The sequence below is a fragment of the Osmerus mordax genome, chromosome 25 (genome assembly GCF_038355195.1).
Source record: "Osmerus mordax isolate fOsmMor3 chromosome 25, fOsmMor3.pri, whole genome shotgun sequence".
Lineage (NCBI taxonomy): Eukaryota > Metazoa > Chordata > Actinopteri > Osmeriformes > Osmeridae > Osmerus > Osmerus mordax.
In genome coordinates, this window is record NC_090074.1 from 4126962 (window position 1) to 4144640 (window position 17679).

The 17679-nt window shown below is 43.9% G+C and overlaps 4 protein-coding genes across 6 annotated transcripts; 3 read left to right on the forward strand and 1 right to left on the reverse strand.

Moving 5' to 3' along the window:
* Positions 1 to 856: 856 nt before the first annotated feature.
* prps1a (phosphoribosyl pyrophosphate synthetase 1A) lies at positions 857 to 4792 on the forward strand. 2 transcript variants are annotated; one of them, XM_067229123.1, is made up of 7 exons: positions 857 to 1142; positions 1776 to 1965; positions 2136 to 2234; positions 2364 to 2488; positions 2665 to 2838; positions 2966 to 3125; positions 3427 to 4792. In XM_067229123.1, exons 1-7 carry the CDS (start codon positions 1021 to 1023, stop codon positions 3517 to 3519), a joined length of 963 nt encoding a protein of 320 aa, XP_067085224.1. In that variant the 5' UTR covers positions 857 to 1020; the 3' UTR covers positions 3520 to 4792. The 2 variants fall into 2 exon arrangements, with proteins under 2 accessions (XP_067085224.1, XP_067085225.1); XM_067229124.1 differs by having other exon boundaries at positions 1776 to 1959.
* A 664-nt stretch (positions 4793 to 5456) lies between these two features.
* On the forward strand, positions 5457 to 8026 carry LOC136933806 (SLAIN motif-containing protein-like). Its single transcript, XM_067229330.1, has 7 exons — positions 5457 to 5974; positions 6125 to 6264; positions 6397 to 6534; positions 6732 to 6875; positions 6963 to 7133; positions 7428 to 7580; positions 7719 to 8026. Exons 1-7 carry the CDS (start codon positions 5457 to 5459, stop codon positions 8006 to 8008), a joined length of 1554 nt encoding a protein of 517 aa, XP_067085431.1. The 3' UTR covers positions 8009 to 8026.
* Positions 8027 to 8410: 384 nt separating this feature from the next.
* On the forward strand, positions 8411 to 13839 carry LOC136933239 (zinc finger protein 711-like). Its single transcript, XM_067228546.1, has 8 exons — positions 8411 to 8532; positions 10251 to 10359; positions 10483 to 10947; positions 11064 to 11219; positions 11334 to 11471; positions 11652 to 11783; positions 11950 to 12093; positions 12203 to 13839. Exons 2-8 carry the CDS (start codon positions 10281 to 10283, stop codon positions 13378 to 13380), a joined length of 2292 nt encoding a protein of 763 aa, XP_067084647.1. The 5' UTR covers positions 8411 to 8532; positions 10251 to 10280; the 3' UTR covers positions 13381 to 13839.
* An 814-nt stretch (positions 13840 to 14653) lies between these two features.
* LOC136933240 (uncharacterized) lies at positions 14654 to 17546 on the reverse strand. Of its 2 annotated transcripts, XM_067228549.1 has the most exons (10): positions 17315 to 17546; positions 17021 to 17114; positions 16620 to 16799; positions 16242 to 16341; positions 15686 to 15762; positions 15442 to 15501; positions 15280 to 15351; positions 15002 to 15117; positions 14940 to 14965; positions 14654 to 14843 (listed from the first exon to the last, which is right to left on the reverse strand). In XM_067228549.1, the coding sequence occupies exons 1-10, from the start codon at positions 17544 to 17546 to the stop codon at positions 14739 to 14741; spliced, it is 1062 nt and encodes a 353-aa protein (XP_067084650.1). In that variant the 3' UTR covers positions 14654 to 14738. The 2 variants fall into 2 exon arrangements, with proteins under 2 accessions (XP_067084650.1, XP_067084648.1); XM_067228547.1 differs by having other exon boundaries at positions 14940 to 15117.
* Between the last annotated feature and the right edge of the window lie 133 nt (positions 17547 to 17679).

The window sequence follows — 17679 nt, forward strand, 5'->3', positions numbered from 1 at the left end:
CAGAAAAAGAAGACTGGATGACAAGAGAAGATATACTGGATTAAACTGTAACATTTTGTTTGGGAGTTTTGTAGTCAGACCGATCTTGTTGTGAGAGTTTAGTGTAGTGTAAAAAAACAAAACAAAGTATGACAAAATATAAAGAAAAATAATATTTGTGATCCATTGCTGTTTTATAGATTTTCATGTAAATTAACTATATTATTTTGTTTTGTTGTAACCGTTGCAAGGGTTTAAATATTTGTGAAAAAGCCTGTATGGTGATTATGTACTATTGGTAATTTGCGAGTTTTGTAATATTGTTTATGGAATAAATATGAAAAGGAAAAAGAGCCTTTGATGCCTTCAAGTGAGATTATTTGTTTGTTTGTTTGTTTGTTTGTTTACACAGTCCACTAGTTTGGAATCTATCCTTCCTGTGGAAAAAAAATATTCTTACTCAGGCAATATTTGAAACTTCACAAAGGACCACATCCTTTTAGCTATGCAATAAACATGCAAAGGGCAAAAAGACACGAAAAGCTACACGTGTAAGTTGTCTCGCAGGAAGAATGGTATGCGGTCACTACTGGTGAAACAAACGTGTTGTGCCAGTAGATGGCACTATTTTATGATTTTCAATTAATTATTTTGCAGAAATATACCCAACCGAAATACCCGTGTGTTCACTTTGAATGTTAATTTACAAAAAATAAAATTGTAATTTTCTTAATAAACGTCAGACGTCTGCCCAGAGAACATGTGGGATGGGATATCCAATCAGATTTTACAACAATGTTGCTTGGCAAACATAAAAGCGTGCGCACACACCAACACGAGTACGTCTCATCTCACGGTAGCCGTGGATTGTTACGTATGATGAAATAGCTAGATACAACACTCATTGGTTAGCTTTAGCCGCTCATAAGTTAGCTTAATTAGAGAACCATTTTACAGTTTGTGCAGAGGTAGAAGTGGTGTCATTTCGAACTTTGAATTTAGTGAGTCTGAATAAAGACAGGAGAGGTATCGCTATATAAAATGTCTAATATAAAAATCTTCGGCGGCAGTTCTCATCCGGATCTTTCAACAAGAATAGCGGAACGATTGGGACTTGAACTGGGAAAGGTTGTGACCAAAAAATTCAGCAACCAGGAAACTTGGTATGATGTTTATCTTTTTTGAGACATAAATGTTTTAAAGATCTAGCTAGTGTAGCTAATCTCTAGCTAGCCATAGTTTACAATGACCTAGCTATCTAGCTAACCTTAGCTTTGCTAATAGTACCACACAGTAGCTTTATGCGAGCTAGCCAAGAGAGTCCACACATGTGTTTATAAATGTGACATTTAGCTTGCCGGTTCTGTACGTTAAATTAGCATCTACGTTAGCCTTATTTACAATGAGCACCACAAACCCAAAGAGTGTTTGCATTCTGCTGTGTAATAAACTCTGTCCTAAAGATGGAATTCCATGTGGGTGATGCGAGGGAGACTTTGATATCCATTTTCCACGCATGCTAGCCTCGGTGCCAATGGGCCCAGGGTTTATTTACACCGCACTATAACTTACGAACTAGAACAGTTTCTATACGTCTTAACGCCGATTTCTTGAGTACATACCGCTATTATTCATTACCTTGCATACGTAAACATAGTCACATGCTTAACTACCACAAAGGTAGAGACAATCTTGGGAAGATGAGCTACCAACTACACGCGCCATGTTTTCCATTGTTGAAACGCATATCCACGTTTTAAATGCCTCATGTGTGCTGAAATCTTATTTTATTGCAGTGTTGAGATTGGAGAAAGTGTCAGAGGAGAGGATGTCTACATTGTTCAGAGTGGTTGTGGTGAGATCAACGATAACTTGATGGAGCTTCTCATCATGATAAATGCGTGTAAGATAGCCTCGGCCTCACGAGTGACTGCAGTCATCCCCTGTTTCCCATACGCAAGACAAGACAAGAAGGACAAGGTGGGGGTGAGGGAAACTTGTCAATTTATATTCTCTCATCACCCAACACGTTTTATAAGTATATATTTTTGGAAATAAGTTCTGTTCATCTCTCAGAAGATCCTCCTATCTGTTTTATTATCCACATGCTCTGAGCCAATCAAGTCAAAGATAATCAATTCTGACTCTTCCTCCAGAGTCGTGCCCCCATCTCTGCAAAACTGGTGGCTAACATGTTGTCAGTATCTGGAGCTGACCATATTATCACCATGGACCTCCATGCATCCCAGATACAGGTGAGCATTGTTCTTCTGAAAACCAACATTTCTTTAAGAGTGCCTGTAGTTAGATTTGCATTCAGATTCAGGAACGTGACCACATGGTATGTAAAAGCATGCTATCTGGATGTGTAACTCCTTGCACAGGGCTTTTTCGATATCCCCGTGGACAATCTCTATGCTGAGCCAGCTGTGCTGAAATGGATTAAAGAGAACATCAGCGAGTGGAAGAATTGCACCATCGTGTCACCCGATGCAGGAGGTGCAAAGAGGTAAGTGGAGGCCAATGGACTTTCGTCCTCATTTGTGAAATCCCTCATCAATATCGAGGGTGAAAAGGGCCGCTCAAATTGATCCGTTTCGTTTTGAATCGAAAGGGCGGCAGTTCTCAATCATTGACTTGAGTGACCGAGGTATTGTTCCCCTGATTACATCTTTCTCCTCGTAGGGTCACATCCATCGCAGACAGGCTGAATGTGGACTTTGCACTCATCCACAAAGAAAGGAAGAAGGCTAATGAAGTGGACCGCATGGTTCTGGTCGGGGATGTGAAAGACAGAGTAGCCATCCTTGTTGATGACATGGCAGATACCTGTGGCACAATCTGCCATGCGGCAGACAAGTAAGGGGCCGCCACCCAAAAGAGAAACATTTGCCACAATAAAAATTCAATTTATTTATACTCCCTACATAAATGTGAGGTATGTGTATTGCAAATTTGTAATGGGCGTATTTTTTTTTCTCCTCAGGCTTGTGTCAGCCGGTGCTACGAAGGTCTACGCCATCTTGACCCACGGGATTTTCTCTGGGCCTGCAATCTCTCGCATCAACGACGCTTCTTTTGAAGCGGTGGTTGTCACAAATACAATCCCTCAGGAGGACAAGATGAAGCTGTGTTCAAAAATACAGGTCGGTTTCAGTTTCTACTTGATGGTTCAACATGCAAAACATTTCACGCACGCTTTTCCCCTTGTTTGTTCTTGGATGGTGATGAGCGCTTATGCAACCTAGCAGGACTTGTGGACACAAACATCCCCCAAGTTACTTCCAACTGTCTATAACATGTTTGATATATGATACCTTTTTAAAAATATTCATGCTAATAAATGCATATAAATACCATTTTCACTTTCGTAATGTTCCTTATCACATGACGCTGTATTTTGGTTTACCAATGCTGCAGCCTAATGGACCCCTCCTACCCTTCTAGGTTATTGACATCTCCATGATCCTTGCTGAGGCTATCCGCCGGACACATAACGGAGAATCGGTGTCGTATCTCTTCAGCCATGTTCCCTTGTAGGAACACCTCATAAGTTCTGCGTCGTACCCTGTCAGACCTGGGAATCTGTACTCATGGAGGCATAGAACGCCATCTTCTCTGCCCAGTCACTCCTTCCCATGTTGGGCAAAGGGATGAAAGTAGTTAGGGAATACTCTAACCCCGAGTAGATCTTTTTTTATGGAGAGGGTTCTTTCAACCTTACCATGTTTGAGGCTTTCATTGTGTTACATTGCACTAGCTCTCAATTGGTTTCACCATTGGACATTCTCAATGTAGACCCTTTGGTGTAGTTACTTAGCATATGTTGGTATGCCAATGTGATTCTTTAAGGCATTATCAATTGAAAGACTGGAAACTCTAGCTAAAGCTGCTGCTGATGCCATATTTCTGAGAAAATGTATACCCCAAAACAGTGGGTTACAATTTGAGATTGTTCTCTTATGTCAAAGATATTTTGGGGAGGATGGGAGATTGCCAACCTAACTGTTTCCTAGCTTTTGAGTTTGTCAATTGCTATTTAATAGAATGATGGTTGTACATGATTTCATGTGTTTAAGTGTTTACAGTCATGCTTTTTCAGCCATTTTATTGCTACACAAAGCTTGATGTTCTACATGCCATATTCTTGCATACAATTTCAGTTAAATATCCAAGTGTCCTTAATTCTATACCTTGGCGTGTGATATGAAACATTTGGATGCTGATCAATTTGGTGATTCATGTATTAGTTTCTGTGCCCACATTTAATGACTGATGCAAGTTTCATGCATGTTGTTATGTTTTCTTTACGTTTTTCTTTCTCCCCCGCACAGAAAGCAATAACACTTATATGCATGTAAATTCTGAAGTAGCTGTAAATGTGCTGTAGCTTGCGTGGTTACAGAGAAGTGAAAGTGCCACTGCTTGGTCAGCACTTATTCAAAATTGGTAATTCACCCAGTCATCTCATTTTTTTTGTTTACTTTTTTCAGCATGGAGTGGTTTTATTTTTTATTAATTGTCATTGTCACTAAAAGCAATACGGTACACGTCAAGTCCCTCACAACAGAATATGTACTAAGAAAAGAATATTGAATTTACTGCTGTTCAACTAATTTGTGATTTTAATAGGGTTTATGTACAGGGCACTGCTCTTTGACCCCATGTCGATTAATTTGAAGTTGCCTTAATGTTAAATATTGAAGGTCGACATAAATGTATCCCCATATCTGGTAAGAACCTGCTTTCTCCATGGAGACCGATATGAATGTATTGTGTGATAGATTTCAGATCAATAAAATAGCCTACATTTTGGGAGGTTCGTGTCCTCATTGCCATATTCAATTACGCCAAGCTAAGGTTATTACAATAATGATTTTGCTGAACGTTTTGTGCTGCACGGAAAAATCGGCCATAGAACATCGGCATTGCGGGAACACGTGTGTAGAATCTTATAGCTACTCTAACAGCAAACTGTCGTCAGTAGACACCTACTCAAGCTAAAAGCGATCAAACGTCAATGGATTGGACAATTTATTTAGGAGATACACTAAAGTAACATTGACAATTCTAAACAGGTTAGTGCTATGTACAATCCTACAGTACAATAATTGATGATACCTAGTAGCAGTAGGCTAGCTACCATTTGGGCAGGCTAACAGCTAGCTACAAACGGCCTGATTCCTAGTGATGTCTTGGCACCGATCCCTAGCTCTGACGCTGCGTTGACGTTGCTCTGGTTTCCTCAAGAGGCAGTGTGTCAAGACACTTAATCCACATAAAGACTGGCGTTGCTCTTTAAATCCAACCAATCTGTTGAGTGTCTTATGCAGTGCTTAACTAGTCAAATCTAGGTCAGTAGACAACAGTGGATTTTCACTGATGCTGTGAACATTACAAGAGTAAGGTATGACAATGATTTCACTTTTAATTTTATTTTAAGAGGTGTCATGGTGATCCCAGATAGCTGTTCTGCCATGGAGTCAGTGAAGAAGGAGGGTCTCTGGAATCAAGCAGAGAGTTCAAGCTCAAGGTTGGAAAAAGACACTGCTGCTATGGAACTGGAAGTGTGCAAGTTACAGGAATTAGTTCGGAAACTAGAAATCCAAAACGAAGCACTTAGTGAGAGAAAAAAGAACCCTTCCGACAGACAACAGTTGTTTAATGACGATAGTCTCAACTATTCTTGCGTGCCCAAAATCTGTCCCACAAGACCGGGGCAAAATCACAGTGTCCGGGGGGACTCTGAGCATGTACGATTGGACAGTAAGGATGACCAGTCTCCTACTGGTAGAAGTTCCATGAGCAGACTGGGGAAGGAGAAAGGACACTTGCCACATGTTAACTCTTGCGAAGATGCATTTGAGGGGACCCTGGGACAGGAAGGCCAAGAGAAGAACTGGGAGCCGGAGACAGAAGAAGCACAGTCTGCTCTGGATCTGGTGGAAGTCCTGGATGTGGAGATGTGCTCAGTGATAAAGGATGAAGAGTGCTGGTAATGTGTCAACATGACTTAACTGTTGTGATTGAAGGATTTGTTGAAACCTTTTAAGTAACTTTGTAGGCCTCTCAATGCAATTGACCACAATCACTATATGTTCGCTCTGCTAAATCCCTTAAGCAAATCCATGTAATTGGTTCACAGGTTATATGAATCTCCGAAGAAACATGCATTTGTGGAAGGAAATGGGGAGTCTCCTGTGAAGTGGTACAGAAAAGTCCTGGACAACCACAGCCCAGAAACAGAGGTGGCTTGTCGCACACTTATTAACATGTTAGACCAAAGTAAGTGCTGTATAGACAAAAATATTCTAACCCTATCACATGAACAAATATTCTCAGTGAATCTTGATATAGCATGTAGTCGTTTCTTGACCCGAACAGGCTGTCATTTCTTATTTCTTTGTTCTTTTTTAGACACAAGGCTGAGAAGGTTCTTTAACACCAGTCCCTATAGACATCCCATAACCTTCCCTGTAACACACTGTAAGAGATCATCTTACATTGGATGCAACAAGTCAGCGGATAATATGGATCAAACCTTTGACTGCTCAGGTACGGTATCGCCAGGACAACAACATCTCCAAAATCCTTTTGATTGTTTTTTTTTATTTTTATGGAATACGCAATATTACTTTTTCCAAAATGCCTGAAACATGAATCAGTACTATAAAGGAAGAACAAAATAAAGCCTCAGTAAGAATAGTTACTGATCTTGATCCATTCGTGTTATTATTGCCTTTGTACTGTAGATCACAGCCAGGCCTGCCTAGCTTTGTATTCACCGCCAAGCAAAGATTTGAGTGAACTGCATTCCTCTGAGGACTCCATTACCATGGACTACAGACTGGAAGACCTCACTGATGTCCAGATCATGGCTCGAATGCAGGAGGAGAGTGAGTGTTGGAATCCTTCTGTCATAATTAGAAGCCTTCTGTAGATTTGCACATTGTTAAACTTTGCACGTGTTTTGACTCTGCAAGGTTTACGTCAGGACGTAATCTCCGTTCCTGCCCCTCCTCTATGCTCACCTGTGAGCCAGTTCACCAGGTCCACTGTCCAGATGGGTCACCATAAAAGATCTGCCACACAGCTGCCACAGTCTACCCAGCAGGTGGCTCAGTCTAAGCTTCTTAAGCTTGCACAGGGCAGAGGTAAGTAGAGCATCGCCCCCACACATGCAACGGTTAGTTTGACCACTTGACAATGGGAAGTTGAAGATGACTGAGAAGTTTGTTATTTATTACATTTACATTTAGCAGACGCTCTTATCCAGAGCAACTTACAGTAAGTACAGGGACATTCTCCCCCGAGGAAAGTAGGGTGAAGTGCCTTGCCCAAGGACACAACGTCATTTGACACGGCCGGGAATCGAACTGACAACCTTCAGATTACTAGCCTGCTTCCCTAACCGCTCAGCCACCTTACTCCCCCTGACTTTATATTAGCGGCTCTGAGAAACAGCATGCCGAACCTGGACTCGGCTCCTCGTACCAGCCTGCGCTCCCTCCAGGCTGTCAGAAAGAGTCGGTGTATGGAGGACAACAGTCAGCATCCTACAGACCACACCACCCTGACCTACCCTGTCAGACCTCATTCAGGTGCGTTTGGATTCTCGTAGCCCATTTAAAGTATTTTAATCACAGCTTGATACAGACAATAATAATATAGAATTGCTGAGATAGAATGAATGTTTTTTCCGACAAATAAATGAATGTAGAAATATGATTACTTTCTAGGTGCCATGTCTGGAAATAGTGACCGGTCTGTGTCAGACTCTGTCAACGCCACGGTTTACAGTGGCCCAGTAGCTGGAGCCAGGAACTCCCTTAGAGAGTCGTTTCAGGCTGCATCCATTAGGGGGCTGCAAAGAGCCCAGTCTCTCAGCCCCTCAAAGATTAGGATTCAGTGTTCTGGCAAGGAGCTCTCGGTAAAAGGGTACCTGTCAATTCATAGTCGTGTTTATGCCTCCCCTGAGAGATCCACTACCCTAGCATGGGGCAGAATTGGGCAGCATGCCCGGAGGTAAAACAAATAAACATAAACAACTAGGCACCTGCTGTAAAAGTTGTGGAGTCAGAATAAACAATTACAAATTGAGCCAAGACCTTTTGTACCCATTTTTATGAATTTAAAGCAATGTTTACTTTATAATAAAAAAATGTTTATAGGAAGGAATAACTGTGTATTAAGATCTGAATGTACCGTAAATTCCGAAATAAAATCAGTTTATTCACATCGTTTTTTCTTGTTGCATGCATTCGCAGTTCCATTCTTGATATTTCATATTAGGCTCCAGGAAAGACAAGAAATTTGAATGCTAAACTAATGCATTATGCTTGTAACGGTTGTGCTGGACCCCCTCCCCCCTCCGTGCTAACAGCGGGCTGTGTGATTGGTTCAGGCCTCGAAAACAGCCTTCAGGATCTACAATGGCGACCAGGCCTTGAATACGCACCATGGCAAATATAACCTATTTCCGTATGTTCGGCGAAGAAAGACAACGTTTACTAGAAAATTGAACTAAACGAACAAATATTACGTCTCGGTCTGGTAAGAGCATTATGCACTCATCGCAATATAACGGCGGGTCGTTTAGTTAAGGCCTAGTGAGGGCCTTCTAAACCTCCTGAAATAATACAATGGCCGACACTGCAGTTATAGCTAGGAAGCTAAATAGAAAAATGGCTGTCGAGGAATAATAGCATTTACGCCATTTCAAACCATCGACATTTGCTTGCCTAAAAATCTCATTAAAAGCTACTAGCGAAATGTATTTATTTCGGTATACTGTAGCCTGAGTGTTGTTGATCGCCGCCTTTTGTGCTAACTTGCTAGATAGCTAGTATATATTGTGCTAACTAAATGCTACCCGATTTAGCTCACGCTACTCGCTAGACCCAAATGACTGTCAATGTAGCTAGCAAACGTTAGCCATTTGGCCAGTAGATACATACCTAGCTAGCTAGCCAGCTAGTTATTTTGCTAGCTACTAGCTAGCCAGGTAGCAATGGAAAGTGATAGTAGCTAGCTCTAGCTAAATAACGTTAGCTATTAACTAGCGTATACTTCCTGCTTCAAATCGAATTTCATGCTAGGTTTTGCTTACCAGCTGAATACATACATTTGTCAAGCTTAGAGCTAGCTAGGTTGCTAGCTAGAAAAAAAATTGAAATTAAACATGGATGGCATTTATTATGGTCTGAAAAGGTGTCTGGCTTCTGTTCTATTAATAACTTCACAATTAATTCTATATTATCTGGCAGTGAGCCACCTCCACAGTCCCGAGAAAGTTAATGTCTTTATGATAGGCTGCTGCCATCTCGGTTGTGGAGGTAGTGCCATCGATCTAGCTACAGCAAGAGTACTCTTCACCCATTGAACCCACTGTGTACACTGTGTGCCTATTACGTGACCTACTAGCTGCCTTCTAGTGGAATAGCTGTGAAATTACAAATTGATGCGTTCATTTTTCTTAATCTGTTGATAAACCAGCTACATTCATCCCCACACAGATCAGAAGAGAGCAGATTATGCTGACTGAACACTCAGGTTACTAATTAATAAATTTGCTCTCCAGTCAGAATGGAATAATTTTATTTAAACTAGAGAGGGTACAATTTGTGAGTGCTTGCAGCAGCCTCAGCAGGGTCAGTTGTAACTATATCACCTCCAAACCTATTGATTCCATTAATATCAAATGTCCGTAACATACAAATATATATATTTTTCACTACTAAAAAACAAACACAAACACCCCCAAAAAACATGAACATTTTGAAAATATCTTTTGATTTTATTTTTTAAAGATAAATTTTCATTTTCAAAGTATTACTGTCAACTGTCTAAGTTGATTGAAATGTAACTTTTTAAAGTAAAGTGGGCTTTTTTTAAAAAGATAAAGCAAAGATGATCTGTTATATTATAATTTGTCAGTGTAGACTAACAAGGTTACAACTAACAAGTTACAACTAGATAGTTCTATGTCAAATTTAAATGTTCAGTGGAGTGTTGATGAGTTGTTATGATCCCTGATAGCTCAGTGGTTAAGGATGTGGGCTATTGTGTGAGGGGTCTTGTGTTCAAATCTGTCTGAAGGATCTAATTAATGCTTTTTCAATGACTGAATTCATGGAAATACAAATATTTTTTCAGAATTTGTTAGATTTTAATATTTTTGGGGAAAAGCATCGTGTAGGTCGTAAATTTCAATCTTTATGGTCTTAAAATGTCTTAAAAAGGTCTTACATTTGACTTACTGAAACCGGCAGGAACCCTGACTTAACCTGGCAGTTAATAGAATGGACCAGTGTGGAGATGTGCTGAACTTTCAAATGCAAGACTCGAAGCTTTCCCACACAGTCATTATGCAGGACTTTGGTAAGTTATGTCTCCATTGTGTGAACAGATTTTATTGAACAGAATATGTGTCAAATTCAACAGTATTCATACCCAGATATCACTTAGTCAGACCATCACTTCCAAACCATCACTTCCACACAGTGGCAGGCATGGGCGGCATGGCCCACATCGAGGGGGACCACATCATCGTGTCCGTCCCCGAGGCTGTGCTCGTGTCGGACGTGGAGATCGACGAGGGCTTCGCCTTCGAGCACGAGCTGGTGTCCGAGGTGGTGGAGGGGCCGGACATTTGCTGCGGCGACGGGGTCGTCGAAGCGGACGGCATCTCCATCGGCGAGTCCGTCCTGGGGGCAGAAGTCGCCATCGAGGAGGTCTTGGACTCCAGCCACCACGTGCTGACGACGGACCTCATGGAGGAATCTTCCGGCGTTCCCGACCAGGTCTTCGAGATGGTCTCGGAGGAGGTCCTGGTCTCCAACTGCGACTCTGAGACGTTTGCCCACGAGGAGAAGGAGGACATGGCAGACTCGGTTGTCACCGGCCACTCTGAGGAGCAGGACGACGAGGACGAGAGGAGCGCCTCGGAAGACTACCTCATGATCTCTTGTAATTCAAATGTTAATAATAATTATTTTCCCTTCACAATCTTTGTCAGGAATCGTCCGACTTGAGAAGTTTGGTCAGACGGTAAGATAAAAGTAGTATACTTTTCTACTTCCCAGTGGATGATGTTGGGGAGAAGCTGCACATGGAGGATTCCCCTCTCAAGCTGAGCGCTGGGGTGTTGCAGGAGGAGGATAGCTCTAAAGAGGGAGATGACTCCGAGGTCATCAAAGTGTACATCTTCAAAGCAGAGACTGATGATGACGTGGACATCGGTAAGGGCCCGTTATCACACTTCTTAAGCTGTGGAAGTGGGCCATTGATTTGAAAAATACACCCATCCATTTTTTTCCCCCCTCTAACATCTGCCCATTCTTCATTGCGTGAAGGTGGAACGGAGATCGTGGCGGAGAGCGATTTCCACAACGGCCATGCTGTGCTGGAACAAGGAAGTATGGGAAAGATGTCGAGGGAGAAGATGGTGTACATGGCTGTGAAGGACCCATCTCAGGAGGAGGCGGACATGAGTAAATCCCTTTACCCTATCTCTCTTTCTTTCCTCTCTCTCTTTCCTCTCACTCTCTCTCTCTCTCTCTCTCTCTCTCTCTCTCTCTCTCTCTCTCTCTCCCCACAATCCATCCAACAGAACAAATAATCATTTGAGTCGCAGTTGCAATTGCCTGACTGATGTCCTTGTGTGTGAGCAGCCTGCAGCGAGATGGCCGACGAGGTGTACATGGAGGTGATTGTTGGAGAAGAGGAGGCCCCTGCCATCCAGGAAGTGCTGGACGACTCCAGCCATAAGAGCTTTGCCCCTGTAGCCTGGGCTGCAGCCTATGGTAATACCGTGTTTTATCGCCACAACAAGCGTTTATGGTGCTATGTAGATAATAAACAAGAAGGATTGTCTGAACTCATATAGCATCTATAGTTCCAGGCTTAGCAAACGATCTGAAATTAAAGTCACTTAAAAAAAAAACTTTTAACCCTTCTCTTTCTTCTCAGGTAACGGTCTGGAATCCAGACTGGAGAACAAAACCAGTGGCGGGGGACACTACCTGAAGATCAGCGATAGTCTTAGCACCAGCCGAGCCCTCAAACAGAAAATCAAAAAGAAGAGGAAGGGAGAAACCCGGCAGTGTCAGACAGGTACGAAGGCGGGCGTCTCCAAAGTCTTCTACGTTGTTCTTTTGTTTGGGTGGGGGGAGGGGGGTTTGTGAATCTGCTAACTCATGTTTCCGTCTCTTGATGTCCTCAGCTGTGATCATCGGACCGGACGGCCAGCCCCTGACCGTGTACCCCTGCCACATCTGTGGCAAGAAGTTCCGATCGCGGGGCTTCCTGAAGTGCCACATGAAGAACCATCCGGACCACATGCTCAAGAAGAAGTACCAGTGCACGGACTGCGACTTCACCACCAACAAGAAGATCAACTTCCACAACCACCTGGAGAGCCACAAGCTCACGGTCAAGAACGACCGCGTGCCCGAGTTCACCGAGTTCACCCGGCGCTACTGCGTGGCCAGCCCCCTCAGCCCCAACAAGCTCATCCTGCGCGACAAGGAGCCCAAGATGCACCGCTGCAAGTACTGCGACTACGAGACGGCCGAGCCGGGCCTGCTCAACCGCCACATGCTGGCCGTGCACAGCAAGAACTTCCCGCACGTGTGCGTGGAGTGCGCCAAGGGCTTCCGCCACCCGTCCGAGCTCAAGAAGCACATGAGGACGCACACGGGCGAGAAGCCCTTCCACTGCCGCCACTGCGACTTCCGCTGCGCCGACCAGTCCAACCTGAAGACGCACGTCAAGAGCAAGCACGGCGCCGAGCTGCCGTTCAAGTGCGGCCACTGCCCGCAGGCCTTCCCGGACGAGGAGGAGCTCCAGGGCCACATGGATGTGCTGCAGGGCCACAAGACGCACCAGTGCCCCAACTGCGAGCACAAGAGCACCAACTCGAGCGACCTGAAGCGCCACGTGATCTCGGTGCACACCAAGGACTTCCCTCACAAGTGCGACATGTGCGAGAAGGGCTTCCACCGGCCCTCGGAGCTCAAGAAGCACGCCGAGACCCACAAGGTGGGCCGGCTGCACCAGTGCCGCCACTGCGAGTTTAAAACCCCCGACCCCTTCACCCTCAGCCGGCACATACTCTCCGTCCACACCAAAGACTTGCCCTTCAAGTGCAAGCGGTGTCAGCGTGGCTTCAGGCACCAGCTGGAGCTGAAGAAGCACATGAAAACGCACAGCGGACGCAAGGTGTACCAGTGCCAGTATTGCGAGTACAGCTCGTCGGACGCGTCGGGTTTCAAGCGGCACGTCATATCCATCCACACCAAGGACTACCCTCACCGCTGCGACTACTGCACCAAGGGCTTCCGGAGGCCGTCCGAAAAGAGCCAGCACATTGTGAGGCATCACAAGGACATTTTAATGTAGAGCTTTACACCCTCCCCCTCCTCTTCCCCATCCAGAACATTCTCCGTTTGACTAGAGCAGGGAAATGATTTGTAAAATGGTAAAAGAAATTTCATTTGCTCACCGTTTGCGATATTTATTAATGTTGTAGCCCCCAAATTGTCATCAGTACTCACAGATGGGGTCTTTTCCAGCAGGCAGCAACCAGGCCCACTCTGAACTGACTAACATCGCAGCAAACACGTTTTTCTTATAGTTGTCTGGATTGATAATGTATTGGATTCTGGGTTTAAGTGTCACGTACTAGAATATATGTACTCTATGAATGCCATGAATGTTGGTTGTAACCCTCACTTTGACCTCTGAAAGTGACTCAGAGTTTGTATAATTTTAAGCAAAGCTAGCAATAAGTAATGAAAATTGATCATGATTAATTCTATGAGGGGAAAAAAAACTGCAATTTCTTGTCTTTTATGTTGTCCAAGAGGGATGTGGGAAACCAGCTTTTCACTTGGGTTTCTGCTCATACAAATGCTTTGGAAGAAGAAAATATTTGTCAAACAAGATCTTTCCCCCTCCACGTAGGAAACGCCCAGAGCCAACGTCATCTTCATTGTATCAGGTATGAATCATGTATAAGACGATCAGTGTTCCTTTAATCTTTACAATATCAGGTTTTTAAAATCTTCACATAATGATTGCATTCGCGTTGAAGTCACTGTCTGCCATATCACTTTCCCAGTTACCCTGGTTTTTAGAACTTAACCACAGGGTGCGAACCAAAACAGTAGCTCTGCTTGTAACAAACCATACATGTTGTGCATCCTTGACTCTCGCCTGCATCGCAACATGTCAACTCTGATTCATTTCAGGCCATATGCATTCAGCTCTTTTAATTAAAAGGGTCAAATTATTGTTTTGTTTATTAATTTAAGTTTTTAACACCTGATGATTAAAGAATAACTATTTGAAAGAACGTCTATCATGACCCCCTTTATTTTTACTGCAGTAATCGAGTACAGATTCAATATAGCAAAGGAAAAGGATATTTTAAATGTTATCAGGCTCCAACAATTTTTTTGTAAACAAACACTAGAACTGTTATTGTACTATATGTCCACACACTATTCTTAAATATACAGAAACATTCTTTTTAATGGAATAAACCTATATAAATTAAGGATTATGAAAACCTGATTTCTGATAATATGGCAAAGCACTGCCTTACTGCTATTAAAATAATCCATAAAATTGAAAGTGTTTTGAGTTAAGAACACATGGGCTGACTAATATATGGTTTCAGTGGTATATATCTGAAAACAATTGTAGTTTATTTGATCAATAGTTCATTGGTGTGGCAGAGGTCCCCCAGTGTGGGCCTACATGGGCCTTCCCATCTGGGCACGGGGGAACTGGTCCCTGGAGGTGTAGTCTGGAGCAGTGTAGGTAGGCGCAGGGAGGGTCGGACCAGGATAACCTCCTCCCTAAGAAACCAACAGTCAGTCAGCGTGACTTCCACGGTGCAAATCTGGTAGGGTTAGGTCTCACACGATCTCACGACTGTGGAGCGACCCACTCACCATCATGCTGCTCTGCCTGGAGACGGGTTGGGAGGGTCTGTAGTCGTCGTGACGATTTACAAGTTGGGAGGGTCTGTAGTCGTCATAGCGATCTACGGGTGGCGCTCTGTCCTCGTAGGGGTTTCGGACCGATGGGGAACGTCCGTTACCTATAGGCTGGGTCATGCCGGTGGCAATGCTGCAAACACAAAACGCAATGTTATGGAGCAGCCAATCAACATGGAGAAGCAGATGGTTTATTATGGGATGTTATTCAGGAGGACACACAACTGAATTGTACTAAAGTAAAAGAACATGTACAATATTTTTGCGCCCCAAAAAATAAATTAAAACATCTCACTTGTATGGCTGATTTCCTGGATTGATCATGGGCTTCCTATCAAAAGAGGGCTGTGACACATTTGGCTGAGGGCTGAAAGAGAAAATATTGAAATATTTAAAAAGAATCAAGAGCATATCGGGAACATGGACTAAATAAAAAATGAAAACAGAGGATAAATACTTGTACGGCTGATATCCTGGAGTGGGCCGAGTTGGCTGGTGCATTACATTCGGCTGAGGGCTGAGGAGAATTTCGGAAAAATCAGGGTAGTGTCGTCATTTCAAACAGCATCCATGCCGATCATGTTTTTCAAGAGCACGTTATAGAAGAAGTTTGAGCTCCATATTTAGGCCCTTCCCATTGATGAGACACAATCAAGCCCCTCAAAAGATTCTGTCAACCAGTAGGGTTACTGAGAGGTTACCTGTAAGGCACGCTTGGGCGGTTGGTCATAGGGAGCCTCTCTTGAGTGGGCTGCACGTACGGACCTTTGGCACGACTCTAAAAGCAGGCAGATAACCAGCCAGGGAGTTATTGTGGAGGAACATTCAAGATACAAAACGGGGAAGAGATGTCGACCTGGCGTGACAGATCATTTCTGGACGTGAGCATTTCCGTGCTGTTATTGACGAAACCGAGACGGAAATGTTTTGGTATTCAGACACAGTATGTTTGGTTTTATATCGTCTTTCTCAAAGGCTTGTGACTTCACACTGTGATAAGTTTTAACCCCCACCCTTTTATGGCGATGTGAGTCAAGATGATACATGGGTGTAACTGCCCACGGCAGAAAAACGCCTCGTATCTGGTGAATGTTTGACTGTCAGGATAAGATACAACCCATTAGACACAAGAAAGGGCATTATCCTTAAGAGATGACAGTCTGTAACTACAAAAACACAGTCCGTCTATAGTCCTCCTGTCTGTGAATCAATTTACAGTATGTGGTTGTTCGTGGTGTCTATGGTGGTGCTACTTACTGGCATGTCTCCAGCAAAAACCAAGTTAGAATACGCGCCATCTTGACTGTTCGGATCTACGTAATGGTTCCCTTGTGGCTGTTTGTTGTGGGGTTTGGCCCTGAAAAGGGGAACAACGTGAAATGACAGGTTTAGACTTCATTTCCTTAGTCATTTAGCAGACGCTCTTATCCAGAGCGACTTACAGTAAGTACAGGGACATTCCCCCCGAGGCAAGTAGGGTGAAGTGCCTTGCCCAAGGACACAACGTCATTTTGGAACGGCTGGGAATCGAACTGGCAACCTTCAGATTACAAGCCCGATTCCCTAACCGCTCAGCCACCTGACTCCGACTTAGGTCTCTCATCCCGTCTGAATCACTGACTGCCATCCGCTCACCCCTTCGTATCCTTCGGTGTTTTGGCAGGTTTATTGAAATAATGGACCAACTGGACTGTGACGCCGACGATGACGGCGAGAGCCAATCCCGGTAGAGACGCCACCAGGGCGAAAGTCACAATGGTCCACTTCTGCTCACAGTTGTCACCCATAAACCATTGGTCTTTATCGCTGTTACACCTGCAAAGAAATGACCACACCTGACATGGCTTTCCTCAAATGGGCAACATCCCTGAATGTACGTGAATGTCCAACCATAATGGACAGCGAAGATGTGAAGACAGGATTGGGAGTAGTTCTTGTTCATACAACGCACCAGAGGAATTTCCCTGGTTAAATAAAAGGTCATATATAGAGGAAAACGACTTGACCTGAGACACGTACAAAGCGCCATAACGTACCTACAAAACGACTTTTCATCCTTACAAGAACACTTGCTGTTTTCATTGCAGGTTTTCGAACATTCACTGAAGTCAGGTTTTCCTTTACAATAGTCTGAAAAAAAAACACAACCAATGAGAGGCCACCTTCACTCAGGACGTCGCAGTACGAAGCTAGACACACAAAACCTAAACAGTCCACGGCCCCCCCGAAAGCCCAAAACAAAAACAAATCTGCGGTCACGCCATCTGATCAAAGAAAGGTCCTCACCCCTTATTTATTTATTAGAAAAACAATGAAATGACTCCTCTCACCAGGGTCTGCTGTAGTGGGAACTGAAGCAGTAGCTGGAGTCGTTGCTGTCGCTGGTGTCGTTGCTGTCGCTGGAGTCGTTGCTGTCGCTGGAGTCGTTGCTGTCGCTGGTGTCGTTGCTGTCGCTGGTGTCGTTGCTGTCGCTGGTGTCGTTGCTGTCGCTGGTGTCGTTGTTTGTCCAATAACAGAAACGGGGACCAGAAGCATTAAACTTAAAAAGACGAGCAGCTTCATGTTGCCCTGGCTCGCTCCTTCAATGCACCATCAGCATTTGGTGAGAAGAGAAAGCTAAGGTGATCAAGGGTTACCTTTTATTGCCTGCTCGGGAGGGGGGGGGGTAGTACAAATGCGCAACGCAATCTTACCC